At 37.9% G+C, this 22,958-nt stretch overlaps 1 protein-coding gene across 1 annotated transcript in view; it reads left to right on the forward strand.

The window, feature by feature from the left end:
• The first annotated feature begins 350 nt into the window (after positions 1-350).
• The window catches only part of LOC143930014 (killer cell lectin-like receptor subfamily B member 1B allele B), a 195,039-nt gene continuing 172,431 nt past the window's right edge, over positions 351-22,958 (forward strand). The window contains exons 1-2 of the mRNA XM_077453919.1: positions 351-520; positions 19,874-20,027. Coding sequence (XP_077310045.1) covers positions 19,904-20,027 — 124 coding nt within the window. The 5' untranslated portion in view covers positions 351-520; positions 19,874-19,903. The remainder of the gene's footprint in view (positions 521-19,873; positions 20,028-22,958) is intronic.

A 22,958-nucleotide genomic window follows, 5' to 3' on the forward strand; every position in this document is an offset into this window, starting at 1 on the left:
TTACAGAATAGAACAACAAACATAAAAATTTATTTTAAAGTCCCAAAGAGTACTGAGAGTTGCATGCCAAAGGAGGAGAAAAAACCCTGGCCAATACAAAGTTCCAAGATAAAAAAAAGATATTGGGAACAGAAGTGGTCGAACAGTAAAACAATAAATACATTTGCAGTACTAAATCTAGTTTTGATTAATCTTAAGTGACATTCTTGGAACCTGAAGGGCGGTCATTCACACTACGAAGCTGTTTGTAGAAGAAAAAAAAAAAAAAACCACGAGAGGAAGTTTTACGCAACAAAATATTGAATTGCTTTATATTCAGTCCAGACACGCACATTCGTGTTCGAGATAACTGCCAGTCAGATGCATGACATTCATGTACGTTTTTATATTCTTTAGGACAAATTAAAAAAAAAAAAAATTACATTGGTTGCTGTACTGTGATACCAGCTAGAAGACATGGATCTATAGCAGCAGAAGAGGGATGTCAACCAGGCAGATCCCACCTTTACCTCTGAGAAGGGTAAGTGATGCACACATCTATAAAGCGCATAATGCATGTAACATAAAGAAATTATGGCGGATGGCCGCACTTCCAAAAATCCTTTTATTGAAGCTTCATATGACAAGTAGTTGACAGATGGAGCAGGGGACAAAAAGGTAGATGCGTTTCGTGCAAATGTTAGCACTTAGTCATTACCTATTGGAACTAGTCACCGCCATCGCCTATATAGTGCTCTAATGTGTCATCATTAGGTTACAGGTGAACTAACCAATTAAAATTAGTACTCAGCTGGTGTCACAAAGAAAACGCAGCTAGAATACATGGTACTTACACTCATATCTGATGTAAAGAGTTAGGCCCACATACACCGCCAGAGAGAATCTGATACACCAATTGAACACTCGGAGCAAACTCAACACATCAGTCAACATCATTGTATAGTTACAACAACATACACAAAATAATAGAAAACACGTGTATATATATATATATATATATATATATATATATATATATATATATATATATACACAATGAAGTTGATGTTAAGAACAAATGATTTCAAAAGCAAAGTGTTAGAACATCATCATGAGGACCGATACTGGCATATTCCTAAAGTATGTGAATAGTCATGAATGAACGTCAATGGTGGCAAAAAAATATATTTTTTTAATAGTCTGATTTAAAAAAAAAAAAATCACTAGGATTATCGGAGGAGTTATTACTTTCCAATGTGGAATTACATTTAAAAAAGAAAATCTTTGATAACAGTTCATTTTTTTGGCATATAAAAATCTTTATCACTGCAGATTTAGCACCACTTTATAATACCGCTATCTTCGGTGAGCTGTCTATTAAGCAGATATGGAAGGAAGGGGAGCATTAGAGCAAAGATAAAAATACTTGCCTACATAAAAAAATTTAGATAAATGAGAAACTGAGATTTTCAGCAGATAAATATCCCTTTCATAAAAAAATAAATAAAAATCTGATACACAGTCACATGACAGATACCACATTCATTTCTGTTTGACAATTGAAAATTGTTAAGAGAAAAGTGTCAAGAGATAAAATAAGGGATGGAGATAAATAAGGTCATCCATCTTGTTGAATTTAGTCTATGGGGGTTATTTACGAAAGGCAAATACACTTTGCACTACAAGTGCTAAGTGCACTTGAAAAATGCATGGAAAGTGCACTTGGAAGTGCAGTCGCTGTAAATCTGAAGGGAAGATATGAAATGAGGGGAAGCTCTGCTGATTTTATCATCCAATCATGTGCAAGCTAAAATGCTGTTTTTTATTTATTATTTATTTATTATTATCCATGCATGTTCCCCTCAGATCTATAGTGACTGCACTTCCAAGTGCACTTTCCATGCATTTTTCAAGTGCACTTAGCACTTGTAGTGCAAAGTGGATTTGCCTTTCGTAAATAACCCCCATAGACTAAATTCAACAAGATGGATGACCTTATTTATCTCCATCCCTTATTTTCTTAAATAACCTCCTATGGCCCTTTTAACATAAGTAAATGTTCTATGTACAATGAACATGGTACTTCTGGATGCTTAAAAGAACCCAAAATTGTAATTCATTGCTCCTTACTTGTCCTTATTTTTCTATTGTTGTTGAGAATGGTTAAAACCCTTGTCAGTTTCATTCATCTTTTTACACACGACCAGACTTTTCAACATCATGATTCCGTCACACTATTCGATCGTGTGTGGGCTGCAGCGGACTTTTGATTTGCAAAAGTCTGACAGACTTTAGAAATGGAACATGTTTCAAATTTTTCTGCCAGAACTCCGCCGGACCCAGTTCCTACCGAGAAATCCACTCGTCTGTATGCTAGTCCGACGGACAAAAACCGATGCGAGGGCAGCTATTGGCTACTGGCTATGAACTTCCTTATTCTAGTCCAGTCATACGTCATCACATTCGAATCCGTCGGACTTTGGTGTGATTGTGTGTGGCCAAGTCTGTTCATTCGGAAAGTCCGTTAGAACTCTGTCAGAACTCCGTCGAAAGTCTGCCGGACTTAAGTCCGGTCGTGTGTACGCGGCATTAGATGTGATGGTTGCATTAGTTTCCATTGACAAAAAAAGATGAATGAAACTGACAAGGGTTTTAACCATTCTCAACAACAATAGAAAAATGATCACATAGGACCTTTTAGGTACCAGTATACACAATTTTGTTTACAAAAATTGATACAGTTATTACAATGTTATTTAATAAAATGATTTCACTAATTCATAAAATATTTTTTTTTAACCACTTGCCTACCAGACACTAACACCCCCCTCCTGCCTAAGCCAGCTTTCAGTGCTGTCGCACATTGAATAACAATTGTGCGGTCATGCTACACTGTACCCAAACAAATATTTTAGCATTTTCTTCACACAAATAGAGCTTCTTTTGGTGGCATTTAATCACTGATGGGTTTTTTATTTTAAAAAATTATACTTTTTTTAAAAAAAATATATATATTTTTTACTATTTTTCTGTCAGTACATTTTCTAAATAAGTAATTCTAATAGGCGGCACGGCTAGGTGGCACTGGTGGGCACTGATAGGTGGCAGTGACGGTCACTGATAAGCGGCACTGGTGGGCATGGCTAGGTGGCACGGATAGGCAGAACAGATGGGCACTGATGGGCATTTATGGGTGGCACTGATGGGCGACACTGATGGGCATTGATGGACAGCAGTGATGGACGTTGATGGGCAGCACTGGTAGGTGGCACTGATTGCCGGCACTGACTGGCATCGCTAATGGGCACTAATTGGTACTTGTGAGCAGTGGTGGGCACTGATTGCTGCCACTGGTGGGCACTGTATTCTGGCATTGGTGGGCAATGGTGGGCACTGTGTTTTGACACAATTTTTTTTATTGTAATCAGGACACTGATGATCAGTGCCCTGATTACATCCCTAGCTGTCCCCTTGTGAGGAGATGCCGCTGATTGGCTCTCCTCTCCTCACACTCTGTCAGTGTGAGGTGAGGAGCGCAGATTACTGGATCGGACGCGGCTCTTTACACAGATCGAGGTTGCGCCGTGATCGCCGCGATGCATGTCCCTGCGGGTTAATAATTTTATTAAGGCTGAAACACTAATGTTAAACATATAACCAAAAATATTCCTCCATCCCCTCTATCTCTCTATCCCTCCTACATACTATTATACAATTCAAATTGGTATACGAGTATCGAAGGGTCTTACATACTGTATGTGCAGTGTGTTTCATGGATTATGTCGGACACATCCCCAGGAGATTAATAGTTTTCAATAAAAGGGAGGGATGAGAGGAGAGGGAATGAAGAAGGGCAGCAGGAAGGGATTTTTTTTCTCCCCCCTCCCTCCCCTTTTGTGTTTTGATTATTTTTTTTTTTTAGTGGGGGTTTTGAAGAGGGGATTGGGAGCTAAGAAAAGGAAAGGGAAGAAAGGGGAAAGAGGAAAAATGTTCTATACCTTTTCAGAAATATGGCCATTTGAGAGGGGATGATAAAGGATAGATCCATTTTTTTTGTTCTTGTTTTTGCATTTGTATATGTGTACGTATTTTTTTTCTTTCTGAATGTTTTGTATTCATGAATTGGAACGGGCATGGAAGATTTTGTATGTTTATAATAACTTAATAAATAATTAAACATCAGAACTGGGAAAAAAATAAAAATAAAAATAAAAGTGCTACTGTATGATCAGGATTGATAGGGATTTCAAACAGTGTTGAACTACATGTTTCCAGAATTTTTTTGCTACCAGGCAATACCACTAAGTATGAAGATCTAATCCAAGATCACCACAGCCACGAAAAAAAGATGGGGAATAATTTGGAGCATATTTTGCAATTCTGACAGGGACCAAATACCACTGTGTGAGTACTTTGTAATTTGTCTCTAAGGCAGCTATGTTTTGTGGGGATGACTTAGTTGTGATCCAAATCTTATCCCAATCGGCTGCTTCCAACGAAAACCAAAAATATGATGGTGGGTCTGAGTTGGGTTTAGTAATAGGATGAGTGTAAAGAGTTCAAAGTCCCTTAGTGTGTGAGTGACGATTACAAATATTTTCAAAGCACATTAACTTATCTAAATGAATTCTTCCTTGTATTATAGGGCATAAAAAAATGCAATCTGAAGATATCGAAAGAGCTCTGAGTTAGGAAGTTTGTGACTTTCACATAAGTCTGGGAAAGTTTTGAATGAAGTAGAGGATGCTAGTTCACAGTTGAGTTAAATTAGTGGCGGTCCATCCTTTAAAATATTTAGGGGAAGACCAAGCAGAATAGAAAAGTGGATTTTTAAGAAATTATAAAAGAGGTATATGGGGAGATTATAGTCCATTTACTAATTTTAAATGTATCCCAAATGGCTGGTGTATGTTTAGTTATAGGATTATTGTGTTTTTTACGGTCGGAGGAATTAGACCATACGAGGTTGGTTATTGAAAGTGGGTTGCAATCTATTGATTCCAGCACAACCCTAAGCAGAATTTCATGTTTTGCATGATATTTAGAGATATGGGCAAAATGAGCTGCATGGTAATAGGTGGTAAAATTAGGAAATCATAGTCCCCTTTGGGCTTTGGAAGGTAAAGAGTGTGTTTGGGCAGACAGGGTTTCAAGGAGCCCCAAACGAAAGTTAATGCCTTACGTTGTAGTATTCCGAGAAAGTATGCTGGAACAGGAATAGGTACAACTTTTAAAAGGTAAAGCATTTTGGGCAGTATAGCCATTTTTATTACATTCATTTTACCTATCCAAGATAATGGTAAAGAGGACCATTGTGTCAGAAGTTTAGATATTTTACACAAAATTGGAGGATAATTTGGCAGTAAAAATGTTAGAAAGATTGGGTGTGAGAGTTATTCCTAGGTAAAGAAGGCATGAAGTGAAAGGGAGGGATGTTTGCGCTTGTAAAATATGAGGAGGTAAAGATATATTTAAGGCTATAGATTTTTGAGAGTTAATAATTACACTAGATACGTGGGCAAACCGATCAAGTTTACTTCTAAGATTAGGAGCAAAAATATGAGGGGATGACATAAAGATTAACATATCATCAGCAAATAGGCAAAGTTTATGTTGGTGACCAGCTAAATCTAGATTGACCTAGGGGTTCAATAAGTAGGGCAAATAAGAGTGGGAAAAGTGCACATCCCTGACACGTACCCCTACAGATGTCAAACAGGTTTGATTTATATCTAGCATATTTAACATAAGCTTTGGGATTTTTGTATAATGAGGAGACCCAGCTAAGAAAATGAGGACCAAATCCCCAACGCTGCCGGACAAAATGTAGGTACTGCCACAAAACTGTATCAAATGCTTTTTTAATATCTAAAGATAAGACACAGATGGGTATTTGTCATGATTTAGCTGCTTGAATTGGTAAAGTAGCCCTGTGTATGTTATCTGCCGCTTGACGCTGTGGGATAAAGCCGACCTGGTATTTATTTATTAAAGAACCTATTACACTATTTAATTTGGTTTGCTAAGACTTTTGCTAGTAACTTAATGTCAAGGTAGAGTAATGATATGTTTCTATAGTTAGAACAAGATGTATCATCTGGCTGAGGTTTGGGGATCATTGAAATTATAGCCGTTAATGTTTTGGGGCAAAATGATTGATTGCTAAGGAGAGAATTAAATGTGTCTGTTAACATTGGAGCAAGGATATGAGAGAATTTATAAAAGTATAGGGCAGAGAAGCCATCTGGATCTGGACATTTATTTGGTTTAAGAGAGTTAATTGCTAATTAAATTTTGATAGCTGTAATGGGGCTTTCATGACATCGCGTTGGGCTAAAGGAATAGTAGGAAGTTTGATTTGTGAAAAAAATGATTCTACTAAAGTTTGATCAAAAGATCCTTCCTTTTTATATAAGGAAGTAAGATGTTTTTGAAAGGTTTGGAGGATCTTTACTGGATTACTAGTAAATGTATCATGAGATAATTTCACTTGAATCGATTTAAAGGGGCGATTTTGTTTTTTTAAGTGCTCAGGCTAAAAGAGTGTCTGGTTTATTCACTTTAAGATAAAATTTATGTTTAGACTTATATAACATTTTATCTACGGATTCTGATAAATAAAAGGTCAAGGTTTAAACGTGCTTTAAAAAAGCTGTAATTTAGTCACAGGGGTAGAATTGGATTGAAAGATTGTGTGGCATGTATTAAATTCTGCTTCTAATTTTTGTTTTAGTTTTTCTCTTTTAAGAAATGAGGCTTGGCATATAGAAACCCCATGGAGAACAGGTTTATGAGCTTCCCATAGGGTCAGCGGGGATATATCAGGGGAATCATTATTGGCCAGAAAATCTTTTATGTCTATTTCTAGATCAGAGGAGTGTGATGGATGAGATAGAATTAAGTCATTAATATGCCATGTAGAATCTTGTGTTTTAGGTATTAGAGAAGTGAAAGTTGAAAGTACAGCACAGTGGTCAGTCCATGTAAAAGGGATAATAGATGAAGAAAGGAGTTCAGGGGTCATGCCTATTGAGATCAAAATGTGATCGACACGTGGAAACTTATTTATCGGAAAGAGAATAAAAAGTAAATTGGCACCTAGCAGGATTGAAAAAGTTGTTGGAACTTATGAGACTGAGAACTAAATGCAATAGAAGTTGGGGATTTATCTAAAAAAGGATAAAGGGCTTGATTCAAATCTCCACAGATTAAAAGTGTGCCCATACACCTCACATATCAGGTAACTATATAATACTTACAAAGTGTACTATATAAAATAAAGGTATTGCATGTCTCCCAAAAATTGGAAAAATGCTATCCTCCTGGTCTACACATATAACTAAGACCAATGAATTAACTACAGATAAAGGTGAAAAGGAAGAAGACGTTGTGATTCTCAAAGATAGACATTTCAAGGATGGCCCCCCAGAGACCCCCCCAGGAGAACGAAATATTAGCAACGAATTTGCCAACCCAATGGATATCACAGGCAAGAAAAGGGTTTATCGTGTTTCCAAAAATGTATGCTGCTATAGATCCACCACTGCCCCAGGCCCATATACATCACAGGGGGTATAAAAAGAAAAAGAAAAATGAACAAAAAATTAAAATAAAACTGCAAACCATACAAAAGAAGAAAATAAAAGGAGAAAGAACAAAGAGAAAAAAGAGAAAAAGAAAAATTAAAGAAAAGTAACAAAAAGTTACAAAATTAACACATAACAATAAAGGAAACAAGGGTGCTCAAATTCTAGAAGCTATGCATAATAAACAATAATGTATATGAATCACATCAGTCACCATGTTTTTCCACGATATACGGTACAACAGTTCTTCAAAAAGGTTCCACACCTTCTTAAACTATTAAATATAAAAAGTGTAGAAACTTTTTGAAGACCCCTTGTACATGAGAGGATAGATTAAAACTCATTACTGCATTGATGTATCAGACTATAATTCTTTTCTAAGAAATAATGAAAAACAAAATTGTTTATTTAAGACTGGATTTAAAACTCCATTTATTTAGTAAATCCATTTCGTTTTTACTTTTAAGATTTTTAAAAATTGAAATCCCCTTCCTTGGGACCTTAATAAATACTTTCTAGAGCTGCAAAAGACACCCCCCTATACTTGATATTTATGTAATGCTACAAAATGCCTCCCTACCAAGTTTTGACTATTTACATTCATAATAGCATAAGTGTGGTCCTAAATTCAACACTTAAATGGTCTACTTCATAGGTGCTCAACCTGTGGCCCTCCAGCTGCTGTGCAATCCCAATCCCATGAGGCACTGCAAGCCTCTGCCAGTTACAAGCATCACTCCAAAGGGCAGAAGCATGATGGGACTTGTGGTTCTGTAACTGCTCGAGAGCCACAGGTTGAGCACCCATGGCCTACTTGTTTTATCAATATAATCAATATTGCAATTAAGTAAATAATCTACTCCTGTCGTCTCATTCTATATTCACTACCCATAGGCTTATATACAGTTGTACTCATAATTTTACATACCCTGGCAAAATTTATGATTTCTTGGCCATTTACAGAAAATATGAATGAAGCCATTAATTATCAATCAACTGTGTTTACTCTTTTTAAATCATAATGACAACCGAAACTACCCAAATGACCCTGATCAAAAGTTTACATACCCTGGTGATTGAGCCACTCTGGGGAGATCTCAAATGTGCAGTTCATGCAAGACAGACCAAGAATTTACAGGAACTGGAGGCTTTTGCCAAGAGGAATGGGCAGCTTTACCATCTGAGAAGATAAAGAGCCTCATCCACAAATACTACAAAAGGGTTCAAGCTGTCATTGATGTTAAAGGGGGCAAAACATGGTATTAACCACTTTACGACCAGCGCACACAAATGTACGTCAGCAGAATGGCAGGGAGAGGCAAATGGGCGTACCTGTATGTCCCTTTGAATTTGCCACCGTGACATTGCGTTTGCGCCGCTGGCAGCACACACGTATGCCCGTCTCGAGCTCTGTGAGTCCGACCTCGGGCCTCGTGGACTTGATCACCGTGGGATACCCACGATCATCTCACGGAGAGAAAGAATGGGGAGAAGCTAATGTAAACAAGCATCTCCCCGTTCTGCCTAGTGACACTGTCACTGATGTCTGCTCCCTCTGATCGGGAGCGGCGATCAGTGTTTTGTCATACACAGCCCACCCCCCCTACAGTTAGAAACACTCCCCAGAACACACTTAACCCCTAAAGCGCCACCTAGTGGTTAACCCCTTCACTGCCAGTGTCATTTTTACAGTAATCACTGCAATTTAATCGCACTGATCGCTGTAAAAATGACAACGGTCCTAAAAATGTGTCAAAATTGTCCGATGTGCCCGCCATAATGTTGCAGTCATGATAAAAATTGCTGATCGCCACCATTACTAGTAAAAAAAATTATTAATAAAAATGCCATATAACTATCCCCTGTTTTGTAGACGCTATAACTTTTGCGCAAATCAATCAATAAACGGTTATTGTGATTTTTTTTTTTACCTAAAACATGTAGAAGAATACATATCAGCCTAAACTGAGGAAACAAAAATGTTTTTTTTTTATATATTTTTTGGGGATATTTATTGTAGAAAAAAATAAAAAATAATTGCCTTTTTTTCAAAATTGTCGCTATGTTTTTGTTTATAGCGCAAAAAATAAAAAACGCAGAGGTGATCAAATAACACCAAAAGAAAGCTCTATTTGTGGGAAAAAAAGGACATAAATTTTGTTTGGGAGCCACGTCACACGACCACGCAATTGTCAGTTAAAGCGAGGCAGTGCCGTATAACAAAAAGTGCTCTGGTCTATTGCCAGCGAAATGGTCCGGGGCAAAAGTGTTTAAGAACTGGGGTATGTAAACTTTTGATCAGAGTTATTTGGGTAGTTTCTGTTGTCATTATGATTTAAAAAGAGCAAATACAGTTGATTGATAATAAATGGATTCAGCCAAACACTGACCAAGAGTGAAAGAAAAGCTGTAGTGTTATCATTCATATTCTCTGAAAAATGGCCAAGAAATCATAAATTCTGCCAGGGTATGAGCACAATTGTACTTACAAAAAGAATATAGACTACATTTGAAGGATGTCTATATGGGTCACCTCTATTACTTGGAACATAATGACTTGGAACTGACTTGTTACGTATTGAAGAATCCCTTCTGTATTGTGAATGTGCAAATGTTTCTAAATAGTCTGTTTAACCTATAGAGGTTGATTATTACATTGGGTGATCTGTCATACTTTATTGTATTTTCTTTGGCAGTTTACTTGATACAGTCCCAGATCGCTTGGGCTACTTCTTGCCCTTTTGTATGCCTAAGTTAATACCGTTTTGCTATGGTATGCGCGGATTGAGTGACGGGCAGTGCCGGTAATGTAATTGACTTGCTGGCACAATGCATGTGTGTAAGCTTGGAGCACATCATAGAAATTGCTTACCTGGCTGGTGGTACTAGAGGGTGGGGGATTGAAATAAGGTGCAAGCTCCTTTTCCTATAGTGCAAGCTAGGGGAAACGGGGGGTGATGCTGTGGTGATATCCCTGTTGGTAATATTTTTTTAAATGGTGGGTCTTTGAGCAGCTATTCTTTTGACGTTACCTTTGGTAACCACCATGGCCTCTTCCTTTTTACTTTTTCTGCAGTTGAACCATTGGCCTCATGGAATGTGTGCAGGGCAAGGGAAATGTTTTTTTTTCTCCAATTTTTGGTCCATAAATAGTTGAGTACCTTTCATACAGCAATAAGACCCAGACAGAGGAGGGAGCTGTGATGAAGTGGCTGATGGCTCCACCAAAGCATGAGTACAATTTAAGATACATATCACCAGCACACTATGGTTAGATAAACAGACTTTAATGAAAGTAGCAACATTTCGAGGCCACCATGGGCCCCTTCCTCAGGCAGCTGTGATTGTACTGGTAATAATTTGAACTGGACCCTTCGAGTTTAGGGGGGGACAGAAAATAGAATGTTAGGTATTGTTGACAATTAAGAACAAAAGGGGTGAAACTTGCGCTTGGTAAAAAAATATAGAATAATTGATATGGAAAAAATCAATGAAGAAAATAGCAGCTGAGCACAAAAAAACAGATACTAGGTCCAATAAACAAAAATATAAAAAACAGTGCAGCGCTTAATGTATAACACGTGACTGAATGTAGTGAAACAATAAATCAGGGAAAGAAACGTTCCAAGTTAATGCTTTCAAAAAGTAAAACATCAATAATAAACAATACACATGTGCATAATGTGCAATAAACAAAAATGGGCTATTGAACCAAAAAAGGATCAGAAAAACTTTTAGAAGGAAAAAAATATTGTTTAAACTACAGCTTAGTGCTGTGAAGCACAACCTAGTGATTTAAGTGAGAAAAACAAACAACAAAATTGAAAAATAAATCAAAACAAATCCCATGCTTTGGATAAATTAAGTGATTTACAAGGCCTCATAAATGTGAAGATATAAGTTCATTGGGTAGAACGTGAATGGAACTTTAAAGATGAACGTGAATGAAGCTTTAAAATTGGTCCCAGGTGTCACTGGTGCAGGTGCTTGACCACGTAAATTCTTTCACTCTACAGTTTAAGTAAGTAATAAAGGCTTACCAGAGCCACCTTTAGTGTGCGCAAATACGAACTCCCCAAATGTTGGGATCGGACAGGATCGTTCCTCCGACACTCCTCGTGTAAATGGATGACTCGAATCACTTTTCCGGATAGGAAGGTGAAAAATGACCCACACCTTCGGGTGCTCCTTGAACGTCGTCCGTTCCGGTCCGTTCGAGAAAAGTTGGCGTGTCACCAAATGGATGAGAAAGAAAAAAACGCCCAATCGTGTAATAAAGTCTAAAATATATGTACTTTATTTTCCAACCAAATAGGCGTTGAAAGATACAAATGACTCAATAGAGTCGTATAAAATTGAACGAAAAAAATTGCTAGCAAAAATGTAAAATAAAGCGGATAAAATTAGCACGAGATGTAGACGTATCTACCCGACGATCGTTTCGTCACAAATTGACGTCATCAGGGGTACGCCCACACCCTCGTGCTTAAGGTTTAAATAGCCTATGGGTGAGGTAGGGAGCCCTGCCATAGGTGCAGACCAAAACGTCCGTGCTTGATGGGATTAACCCACAAATGACCAGTCCCTTCGGAATGGTTACCACACATGGAAAAGAAGGAAAAAGGAAAAAAACGGTCAACGACCAGTTAATTCCAATGAAGTTTGGGTACCATCATAACTAAATGGTGGGACTCAAATGTACAATAGACTAATAAAGGTGACCACTGAAAAAAGCAAACAATGAATTCTGTGATAAATCACCTTTGTTTGACAGATGGCCAAATACAATAATGATGGCTATCTCACTATGTGTATGTCTCAAAAAGGTTCAAAAATATACGAAAAGTATATGTGTGCAATACATGCGTATAAATTGCCATACAAAGAGATAGAGGAGAATGACCATAATATTGGGGCGGGGGCCTAAACAGCATTAGCTGCCCTCCATCACCCTTAGTCCAGTTAAAGAAATACATGGATGAGACATAACCAACAGGTTTAGAAAGAACATTACAATCACTCTATTATCATAAATACAGTCTCCATAAAAAATCATATAAACTACCTAGAAAACATTGCTACACAAATACAAGTAATAATAGTGAAAATGGTATATAAGACACAGACTGAATGCAAAATCAGTATAAAAAGGAAAAAAGGGGACTTTAAATCAACTATTGTTAATAAAACAATTAATGTCCCACTCAACGTTGAGCCCCCCAGGGATATGTGTCCCTAATTTGTGGATCCAGTTTGTTTCTGCCCTAGAAATAGTGCGCTTAGCGTTACTGTTACTTCTGGCCTTAGAAAAATATACCCCACACTGGCGCGGCAGTAACGCTAAGCGCACTATTTCTAGGGCAGAAACAAACTGGATCCACAAATTAGGGACAGATATCCCTGGGGGGCTCAACGTTGAGTGGGACATTAATTGTTTTATTAACAATAGTTGATTTAAAGTCCCCTTTTTTCCTTTTTATACTGATTTTGCATTCAGTCTGTGTCTTATATACCATTTTCACTATTATTACTTGTATTTATGTAGCAATGTTTTCTAGGTAGTTTATATGATTTTTTATGGAGACTGTATTTATGATAATAGAGTGATTGTAATGTTCTTTCTAAACCTGTTGGTTATGTCTCATCCATGTATTTCTTTAACTGGACTAAGGGTGATGGAGGGCAGCTAATGCTGTTTAGGCCCCCGCCCCAATATTATGGTCATTCTCCTCTATCTCTTTGTATGGCAATTTATACGCATGTATTGCACACATATACTTTTCGTATATTTTTGAACCTTTTTGAGACATACACATAGTGAGATAGCCATCATTATTGTATTTGGCCATCTGTCAAACAAAGGTGATTTATCACAGAATTCATTGTTTGCTTTTTTCAGTGGTCACCTTTATTAGTCTATTGTACATTTGAGTCCCACCATTTAGTTATGATGGTACCCAAACTTCATTGGAATTAACTGGTCGTTGACCGTTTTTTTCCTTTTTCCTTCTTTTCCATGTGTGGTAACCATTCCGAAGGGACTGGTCATTTGTGGGTTAATCCCATCAAGCACGGACGTTTTGGTCTGCACCTATGGCAGGGCTCCCTACCTCACCCATAGGCTATTTAAACCTTAAGCACGAGGGTGTGGGCGTACCCCTGATGACGTCAATTTGTGACGAAACGATCGTCGGGTAGATACGTCTACATTTCGTGCTAATTTTATCCGCTTTATTTTACATTTTTGCTAGCAATTTTTTTCGTTCAATTTTATACGACTATTGAGTCATTTGTATCTTTCAACGCCTATTTGGTTGGAAAATAAAGTACATATATTTTAGACTTTATTACACGATTGGGCGTTTTTTTCTTTCTCATCCATTTGGTGACACGCCAACTTTTCTCGAACGGACCGGAACGGACGACGTTCAAGGAGCACCCGAAGGTGTGGGTCATTTTTCACCTTCCTATCCGGAAAAGTGATTCGAGTCATCCATTTACACGAGGAGTGTCGGAGGAACGATCCTGTCCGATCCCAACATTTGGGGAGTTCGTATTTGCGCACACTAAAGGTGGCTCTGGTAAGCCTTTATTACTTACTTAAACTGTAGAGTGAAAGAATTTACGTGGTCAAGCACCTGCACCAGTGACACCTGGGACCAATTTTAAAGCTTCATTCACGTTCATCTTTAAAGTTCCATTCACGTTCTACCCAATGAACTTATATCTTCACATTTATGAGGCCTTGTAAATCACTTAATTTATCCAAAGCATGGGATTTGTTTTGATTTATTTTTCAATTTTGTTGTTTGTTTTTCTCACTTAAATCACTAGGTTGTGCTTCACAGCACTAAGCTGTAGTTTAAACAATATTTTTTTCCTTCTAAAAGTTTTTCTGATCCTTTTTTGGTTCAATAGCCCATTTTTGTTTATTGCACATTATGCACATGTGTATTGTTTATTATTGATGTTTTACTTTTTGAAAGCATTAACTTGGAACGTTTCTTTCCCTGATTTATTGTTTCACTACATTCAGTCACGTGTTATACATTAAGCGCTGCACTGTTTTTTATATAATATTGTTGACAATTGCCAGTGACTGTTGGTGCCCTGGCTGTGATTTCAGTAGCAGTTGAAATTGCATAGGACAGTGTAATTTTTTGGACAGTTCCAAAAAATTGAACAGTCTTCCTCTGTTAAAAAAACAATCTAAAAAAAAAAAAAAATCTAAAATTTCATATATCATATGATGCAGCTGGTCAGTAGCATTAACCACTGAAGTCCCGGACCATTTAGCTGGCCAAAGACCAGAGCACTTTTTGCGATTTGGCACTGCATAATTTTAACTGACAATTGCGCAGACGTGCGACGTGGCTCCCAAACAAAATTGACATCCTTTTTTTGCCCCCAAATAGAGCTTTCTTTTGGTGGTATTTGATCACTTCTTCAGTTTTTATCTTTTGCGCTATAAACAAAAAAGGATGACAATTTAAAAAAAAAAAACAATATTTTTTACTTTGCTATAATAAATACCCCCAAAAAATATATAAAATTAGTTTTTTTCCTCAGTTTAGGCCGAAACCTATTCTAATACATATTTTTGGTAAAAAAAAACCAAAAAAACACAATAACCGTTTTATTGATTGGTTTGCGCAAAATTATAGCGTCTACAAAATAGGGGATAGTTTTATGACATTTTTATTAATAATTTTCTTTTTACTAGTAATGGCGGCGATCAGCGATTTTTATCATGACTGTGACATTATGGCGGACACATCGGACAATTTTGACACATTTTTGGGACCATTGGCATTAGTACAGCGATCAATACTATAAAAATTTCACTGGCAGTGAAGGGGTTAACCACTGGGTGGTACAGTAGTGGTTAAGTGTGTCCTAGGTAGTGATTCTAACTGGGGGGGAGGGGCTGTATGTGACTTATCACTGATCACTGCTCCCGATTACAGGGAGCTATGATCAGTGACAGTGTCACTAGGCAGAATGGGGAAATGCTTGCTTACATCAGCATTTCCTCATTCTTCCATGAGACGATCGCAGGTATCCCCATGGACATCGAGTCCGCGGGACCCGCAATCCAACTCACGGAGCTTGCGACAGGCACGCGCACGTGCCGCTGGTGGCGCGTACGTGATGGTACGGTGGCAAACTCAAAGGGACGTACAGGTACATTTTGTCAACGTAAATGTACATGCGGTCCGCAAGTGGTTAATAAAGCAGTTTTTGTTTTTCTTGGACCCCTGTAAAAAAATGTTTTGTGGCTTATAGCCACACCCCCTGACACATTTGCCCCCACTGTAGTGTAAGCAGGCACATCCTACCCTGCATGGAAGTGGAAACTCTGCTCTGAATTCAGGAGCAGTGCAGAATTGTTGCCACACCATGACAGGAAGCTGCATTAGGTGGACTTCACTGGCAGAATCAACATGCATTTGTGAGACTTTAAGGCAGATGCATTACATGTTTGTTTTATTTGTATTTTTATGTATTGGGAGGCCATAGTTCTAAGTAACAAACAAATTCAATCTTAACTCCAACTAAAGCTTTTTAAGCAGTTACAATGGTTATCTTTCTTTCTTTTTTTTTCTTTTTTTAAGTTGACCCTTTAACTATTTCAATACTAGCCACTTTCTCCCCTTCTTGCCCAGATCCTTTCAGCGCTCTCATACTTTGAATGACAATTTTTATAATTTTTTTGCGATATAAGTGAAAAAAGAGCAAACATTTTGAAAAAAAACTTTTTTTTTGTTTCTATTATAAAATTTTGCAAATAAGTAATTTTTATTCATAAATTTGGGCCAAAATGTATACTGCTACATATAATCTTGGAAAAAAGCCTTGAGGGTAAGGATGAGCCGAAAACCCCCCTGTTCGGTTCGCACCAGAACCTGCGAACAGACCTAAACTTTGTGTGAACTTTAGAACCCTATTAAAGTCTATGGGACTCGAACGTTCACAATCTAAAGTTTAATTTTATAGGCTAATATGCAAGTTATTGTCCTAAAAAGTGTTTGGGGACCCGGGTCCTGCCCCAGGGGACATGGATCAATGCAAAAAAAAAGTTTTAAAAACAGCCGTTTTTTCAGGAGCAGTGATTTTAATAATGATTAAAGTGAAACAACAAAAGTGTAATATTCCTTTAAATTTCCTACCTAGGGGGTTTCTATAGTATGCCTGTGAAGGGGCGCATGTTTCCCGTGCTTAGAACTGTCGCTGCACAAAGTGTCATTTCGCAAGGAAAAAAAGTCTTTTACAATCACTTTGAATTGTCGGCTCCCCGTAATACAGAGAACACTCAATGAGTGTTCTCTGTATTAGCCGACAATTCATTCAGTGATAAAAAAAAAAGCAAAAAAAAAAAAGCATGGGGTTCCCCTAAATTCAATTACCAGGCCCTTCAGGTCTGGTATGGATATTAAGGGGAACCCCGCGTCAAATAAAAAAAAAAATTTGACATGGGGGTCCCCCTAAAAATCCATACCAGACCCTTCAGTTCTGGTATGGATATTAAGGGGAACCCCAGGTCAAATAAAAAAAAAAATTGACATGGGGGTCCCCCTAAAAATCCATACCAGACCCTTTATCTGAGCACACAACCTGGCAGGCCGCAGGAAAAGAGGGGGGATGAGAGCGCCCCCCCTCCTGAACCATACCAGGCCACATACCCTCAACATTGGGAGGATGCTTTGGGGGTCTGTGACCCCTCAAAGCACCATGTCCCCATGTTGATGGGGACAAGGGTCTCATCCCCACAACCCTGGCCGGTGGTTGTGGGGGTCTGCAGGCGGGGGGCTTATCAGAATCTTGAAGCCCCCTTTAACAAGGGGACCCCCAGATCCCGCCCCCCCTGTTTGAAATGATAAGGGGGTACAAAAGTACCCCTACCATTTCACAAAGTAAGTGTAAAAATGGTTAAATAAGACAAACACACTTTTGAAAAATTTCTTTATTAAAAATAAAAAAAATAAAAAAAAGCATCCTCCCAATGTTGAGGGTATGTGGCCTGGTACGGTTCAGGAGGGAGGGGGGCTGCTCTCTCGTCCCCCCCTCTTTTCCTGTGGCCTGCCAGGTTGCGTGCTCGGATAAAGGGTCTGGTATGGATTTTTAGGGGGACCCCCACATCAATTTTTTTTTTTTAATTTGACACGGGGTTCCCCTTAATATCCATACCAGACCTGAAGGGCCTGGCAATTGAATTTAGGGGAACCCCACACTTTTTTTTTATCAATGAATGAATTGTCGGCTCCGTAATACTCATTGAGTGTTCTCTGTATTACGGGAGCCGACAATTCAAAGTGATTTTAAAAGACTCTTTTTCCTTGCAAAATTACACTTTGTGCAGGGACAGTTCTAAGCTCGAGAAACGTGCGCCCCTTCACAGCCATTATTAAAACTTTTTTTTGTATTGATCCGTGTCCCCTGGGGCAGGACCCAGGTCCCCAAACACTTTTTAGGACAGTAACTTGCATATTAGCCTTTAAAATAAGCACTTTAGATTTCTCCCATAGACTTGTACAGGGTGTTCCGGCTTTTCGAATTTGCTCGCTGAACAGGCAAACAGGCAATGTTCGACTCGAACTCGAAGCTCATCCCTACTTGAGAGCTACCAGAAAGAGTCACTTAAATATCTTTTATATATACAAGTGCAGTATTTTCAGCTGCTGGCACTGATCACATTCCCATATGCTTGTGCTAAATAATAAATTAATCAAACCAATGTGGTGCGCTGTACTCTGCAAATAAAATACCTTTTTGTGTACCAATGCAACACAATTTATCAAGTGCAAAATATTATTCAATAAAGTGAATGTTGCATTCTGTTAATAAAGTGCTGACGTGCTAATAATGTATACAGCATATAAATACCATTATATAAAAATCAATCATTTATGTATTTCTTTATTTTTTTTTCCTTTGTGGCAGCATTATATATGTTTATTTTTTATGGATTGAGTTGTTTACTAGTAACTACAGTCATGTTTGTTTGTGTATTGACATCTTTTTGTGTGCATCCACATTTGCATGTAATTTTTTGCCAGCACGTTATACTGTTTATGAATTTTTAATTTACTATGCAGTATATGCGTTTTATATATTTATATATTTATTGACATATACTTTGCCACGTATTAGACAAGGTGATATATATGTGTGTATATGTATATATTTTTTTCCACATATAAGGACCGCTGTCACAGGATTAATCATTTTCACTTTTCACTATTAGGAGCGCAACACCATCATTTTACCACTGATTTTATACTGAGGAGTGTTTGACTCATACGGTGTTTGCAGCACCCTATATTTCTACCTTACCATCCCATAGTAGCGCCGGAGTACTTACTATACATAGATTTATGTATACTATAGTGCTCAATAATAAAGTCCATCAATAAATATCCTTATATGATTTTCAATATAGTTGAATCCTTGTGATGGTGCTCCAAAAATAAGCACCCCCCCATGTGATTATCCTCACCTCAAGGCGTGCGACCGCACAATTAAGTTTGAAGTTAATAGCACAGTTGAACCACCCCTGGGCTCTATGATGCATGGGCTCTACAGGATCCTGAGCTGTTCAATGATATCTTCAATGCACATATTGCACATATGAAAGTTAAGCTACATAGTGTTTTATCATTTTAAAATCAAATTTATTAAAAGTAAATCATCCAGGGTACTCATACATTCAAGGTGCTTGTAGCGCACCACTCTGTATCAGACAAAACTGAATAATTCAACTGAGGCTGTAAGTCTGTGTGCTCCTCCGCAGCCGCTGGTACCAGCCATAGAGCTGCTTCTTGCACTGTCCTGTCCCTTCCCCAGTGTGTTCCGACACAGGCATGACGTGTCTTCCTCTAGCGGGGCGGTTTTTAACCAAAAAAAGGGTTGAAAACTCCCATTTTGACAAATTTTTAAAGTGCTTTTAAGGCGCCATTCATTTCAATGGGCAGGGTGTTTTGTAAATTCTGCCCTCCCAACCTGCCCCAAAGATGCTGCTTACAGGACTTTTCATAACGTCCTGCAAGCGCACCACCCCAGTGTAAAAAGACGCACCAAAATTAATGGGAGGCAGTTTTCAGGGGCTGTTTAGAGGCTATTTATAGCGCTAAAACGCCTCAGTGTGAAAGGGGTCTAATTATAACGTATATTTACATTTTAGAATTTTAATTTTAAATTTCAAATTTGAATGTATTTTTTATTTTTATTTTTACTACAATTGGCCTTTAGCTGTACTTTTCTTGAATATGTGTTAATGAACATTTTATTTTTCTCTTTTCGCATCTCAGAAAACAACTTTCATTTAGTTCAGTATACATATGAAGGTGTTGTTACAAAGCGTAACGCATACATACACGGGTGAAATGGATGACGTTGAGTATGCTAAGTTAAACCACAAGAAAAGACGTGGGAAACCACAACAGACAAGACCTCACTTGGAGGGTAAGTAAAATCAATTATTTGTTTTCCAATGCTTTATAGGCATACATTACAGTGTCAAAAAATATATAAATGTAATAAATGCTTTATTTATAAAGCAGAAACATGTTGTGCAGTGCTGTACAATGGCAAAAGTATGTAAATTATGACCTCTGCCTATGCTAGTTTACAATCTAATATTGAAGATTAAAGGGCCAGTTTCAAGAATATTCAACCACTCTCAACCAGCTTTCTTGTAACAACCACCAAAAAGATCAAAGCCTTTAATTTTGTGGGTTGCCATTTTTTTACATTTCAAAACTTGGTTACAAGTGCTTGTATTTGTTTGCAAATGTAATTTATATGGCTAGTGTTAGCATGCTGTTTAATGGTGTGGCTCCATAACACATGTAGTATTTTGTGCCTTAACAAGTATTGATGTAGATGTAGAATGAGCATCAGCAGAAAAATCAGACTGGCACCATGTGTGCTGTGTGCAACACTGCAGTGCTGGTCTGTTGGCGCCTATTGTGGTTGTGCATCTCCACTGGGGATACGTGTTATTGGAACACAGACAGCAATGCATTTTTTTCCCCTTTATTTTCACCTGATAATACTGTGAATAACCCCAAAAAAATGTTTTTAATTCAAGAATAGGAGGTCTTAACAATACACCACCTCCCTATAATGATAATAGAATAAACAAGAAGCAAAAATGGGAGTTTTAGGGTGCGGAATTAATTACTTTAAGAAACAATAACTATTTCAGCAATTTTATTTAAACAAAGTATGGTTAAAAAGTTCAATTTAAAACCAACACAAAAAGGTAGATGGTTAAAATACAAAAGTGGGTAGCCTCTACATGTTTCCCCATAATCATGGCTTCTTCTGGAGCTTTTGTAAGACCTTATGTGCAAAATCACCCAAAACAGAGACAGAAACTCCAGGGGACCATAAAGGCCTTGCCAGCAAATCAGCACAGTATTAGTGTGCCGTAGAGGGAGAAAATCCCTTCAAAAACAGACCTTGTTTAAATAGAGAATCAAGAGAATAGTAGCGTTGTTTCACGTATCTACTTCAATTAGTGATACGTGACCTGATCGGGACTAGATCATCCAGATATTTGTTTTCTTTATCTGAAATTAACAATTTCCCTCTTGAGGATCAGAAAGGTAACATCTAGTCAGTAGAAATTCTGGCATACGATCCCTGTCCCTATCCCAAGGTCCTATGGGCCTTGCGATCATATCCTACAGAGGTCTGACAGGGCAAATCTCTTGATCCTCTATTTAAACAGGGTCTGTTTTTGAAGGGATTTGCTCCCTCTACTCCACTGATTTGCAGGCAAGGCCTTGATGGTCCCCTGGAGTTTCTCTGTTTCGGGTGATTTTGCACATAAGGTCTTACAAAAGTTCCATAAGAAGCCATGATTATAGCCAAACATGTAGAGTCACTTTTATGTGTTGCTTTTAAATGTAACTTTTTAACCATGCTTTGTTTAAATAAACACAGAAACAACAGAACAATGGGATACAGACACACCTCAAACGATTTAGTAAACAGTCTATGAGACCAAGCTCATACAATAATCCAGCAGTCGGAAATGTGGAATTCATTTATCTTCATATATTTCTTGAGGGATATTGTTCAGAAATGTTACTGTGAAAAAGCTCCTTCATTCTTTCAACACATACCATGCATATAAGACCCAGGATAACAGGGGTAACACAGAATGCTGAGTCCGGTGTGGTTGTAGGTGAGTCAGGTTAGTGCAGACCCGACTTGGGTTCTCAGTCACTCTGTGCCCCTAATAGACACAGGGTAACTTACACATAGGAAAGGCCAGAAGAGTCGGACATGGTGTTTCCACAGCTCTCCAAGGTAAGCTGGGTTCCACAAGCCCCCCAAAAGTCCCCCGCCCAAAGTGACTCCCATCACAAGCTTCTTACCAGACAATGAGGTCCTTAATAAAATGGTCAAAAGTGCATTGGAAATATCAGGATATCCTCTTGTCACTCGCCATCCCTTTGCCCCAAGCTCACTCAGCAGCAGAATATAAATAAAAAAACAGTGGCTATTTATAGCACTGATCGCTGTATAAATGACAATGGTCTCAAAAAATTGTCAAAAGTGTCTGATCTGTCTGACGCAATGTCATAGTCATGCCAAAAATTGCAGATCACCGCCTTTACTAGTAAAAAAAAAATAATAATAATAATAAAAATGCCATAAATGTATCCGCTATTTTGTAGAAGCTATAACTTTTGCGTAAACCAATCAATATACGCCTATTGCGATATTTTTTTTTACCAAAAATATGTAGAAGAATGCATATCGGCCTAAACTGATGAATACATTTGTTTTTTTATATTTTTTTGGGGATATGTATTATAGCAAAAAGTAAAACATTTTACATTTTTTTTCAAAATTGTTGCTTTTGTTTGTTTATAGCGCAAAAAATAAAAACCACAGAGGTGATCGAATACCACCAAAAGAAAGCTCTATTTGTGGGGAAAAAAAGGTCATCCATTTTGTTTGGATACAGTGTAGCACAACCACGCAATTGTCAGTTAAATTGTGGCAGTGCTGTATCGCAAAAAATGGCCTGGACATTAAGGGGGCAAATCCTTCTGGGGCTGAAGTGGTTAAAGTGTATGTATAGCCAAAACTTTTTTTAAAGTTTCCTTCCCTTCCATTCCTGTCCTACAGAAACAAAAGGAAATGTAATCTCCTTAAAGTGGTTGTAAACCTCTGGAATGAAAAATGAACAGTGCATATCAGTTTATATTGTGTCCTTGCCTCAACCCAAAGCCTCAGCTGTACATGTTTCCCAATAAAACTGTATAGGGGGGTGTCCTTTCTCAACTCTTAGGTCTCAGATTAGATATTGGATATTTTACCTTCATGTATTGCTTTCATGGCAATACAAACTTTGTAGTTCCCCTAACTCTCAGT

The sequence above is a fragment of the Lithobates pipiens genome, unplaced genomic scaffold (assembly GCF_037356315.1).
Source record: "Lithobates pipiens isolate NorthernLeopardFrog02 unplaced genomic scaffold, aLitPip1_a1.2 Scaffold_25, whole genome shotgun sequence".
Taxonomy (NCBI): domain Eukaryota; kingdom Metazoa; phylum Chordata; class Amphibia; order Anura; family Ranidae; genus Lithobates; species Lithobates pipiens.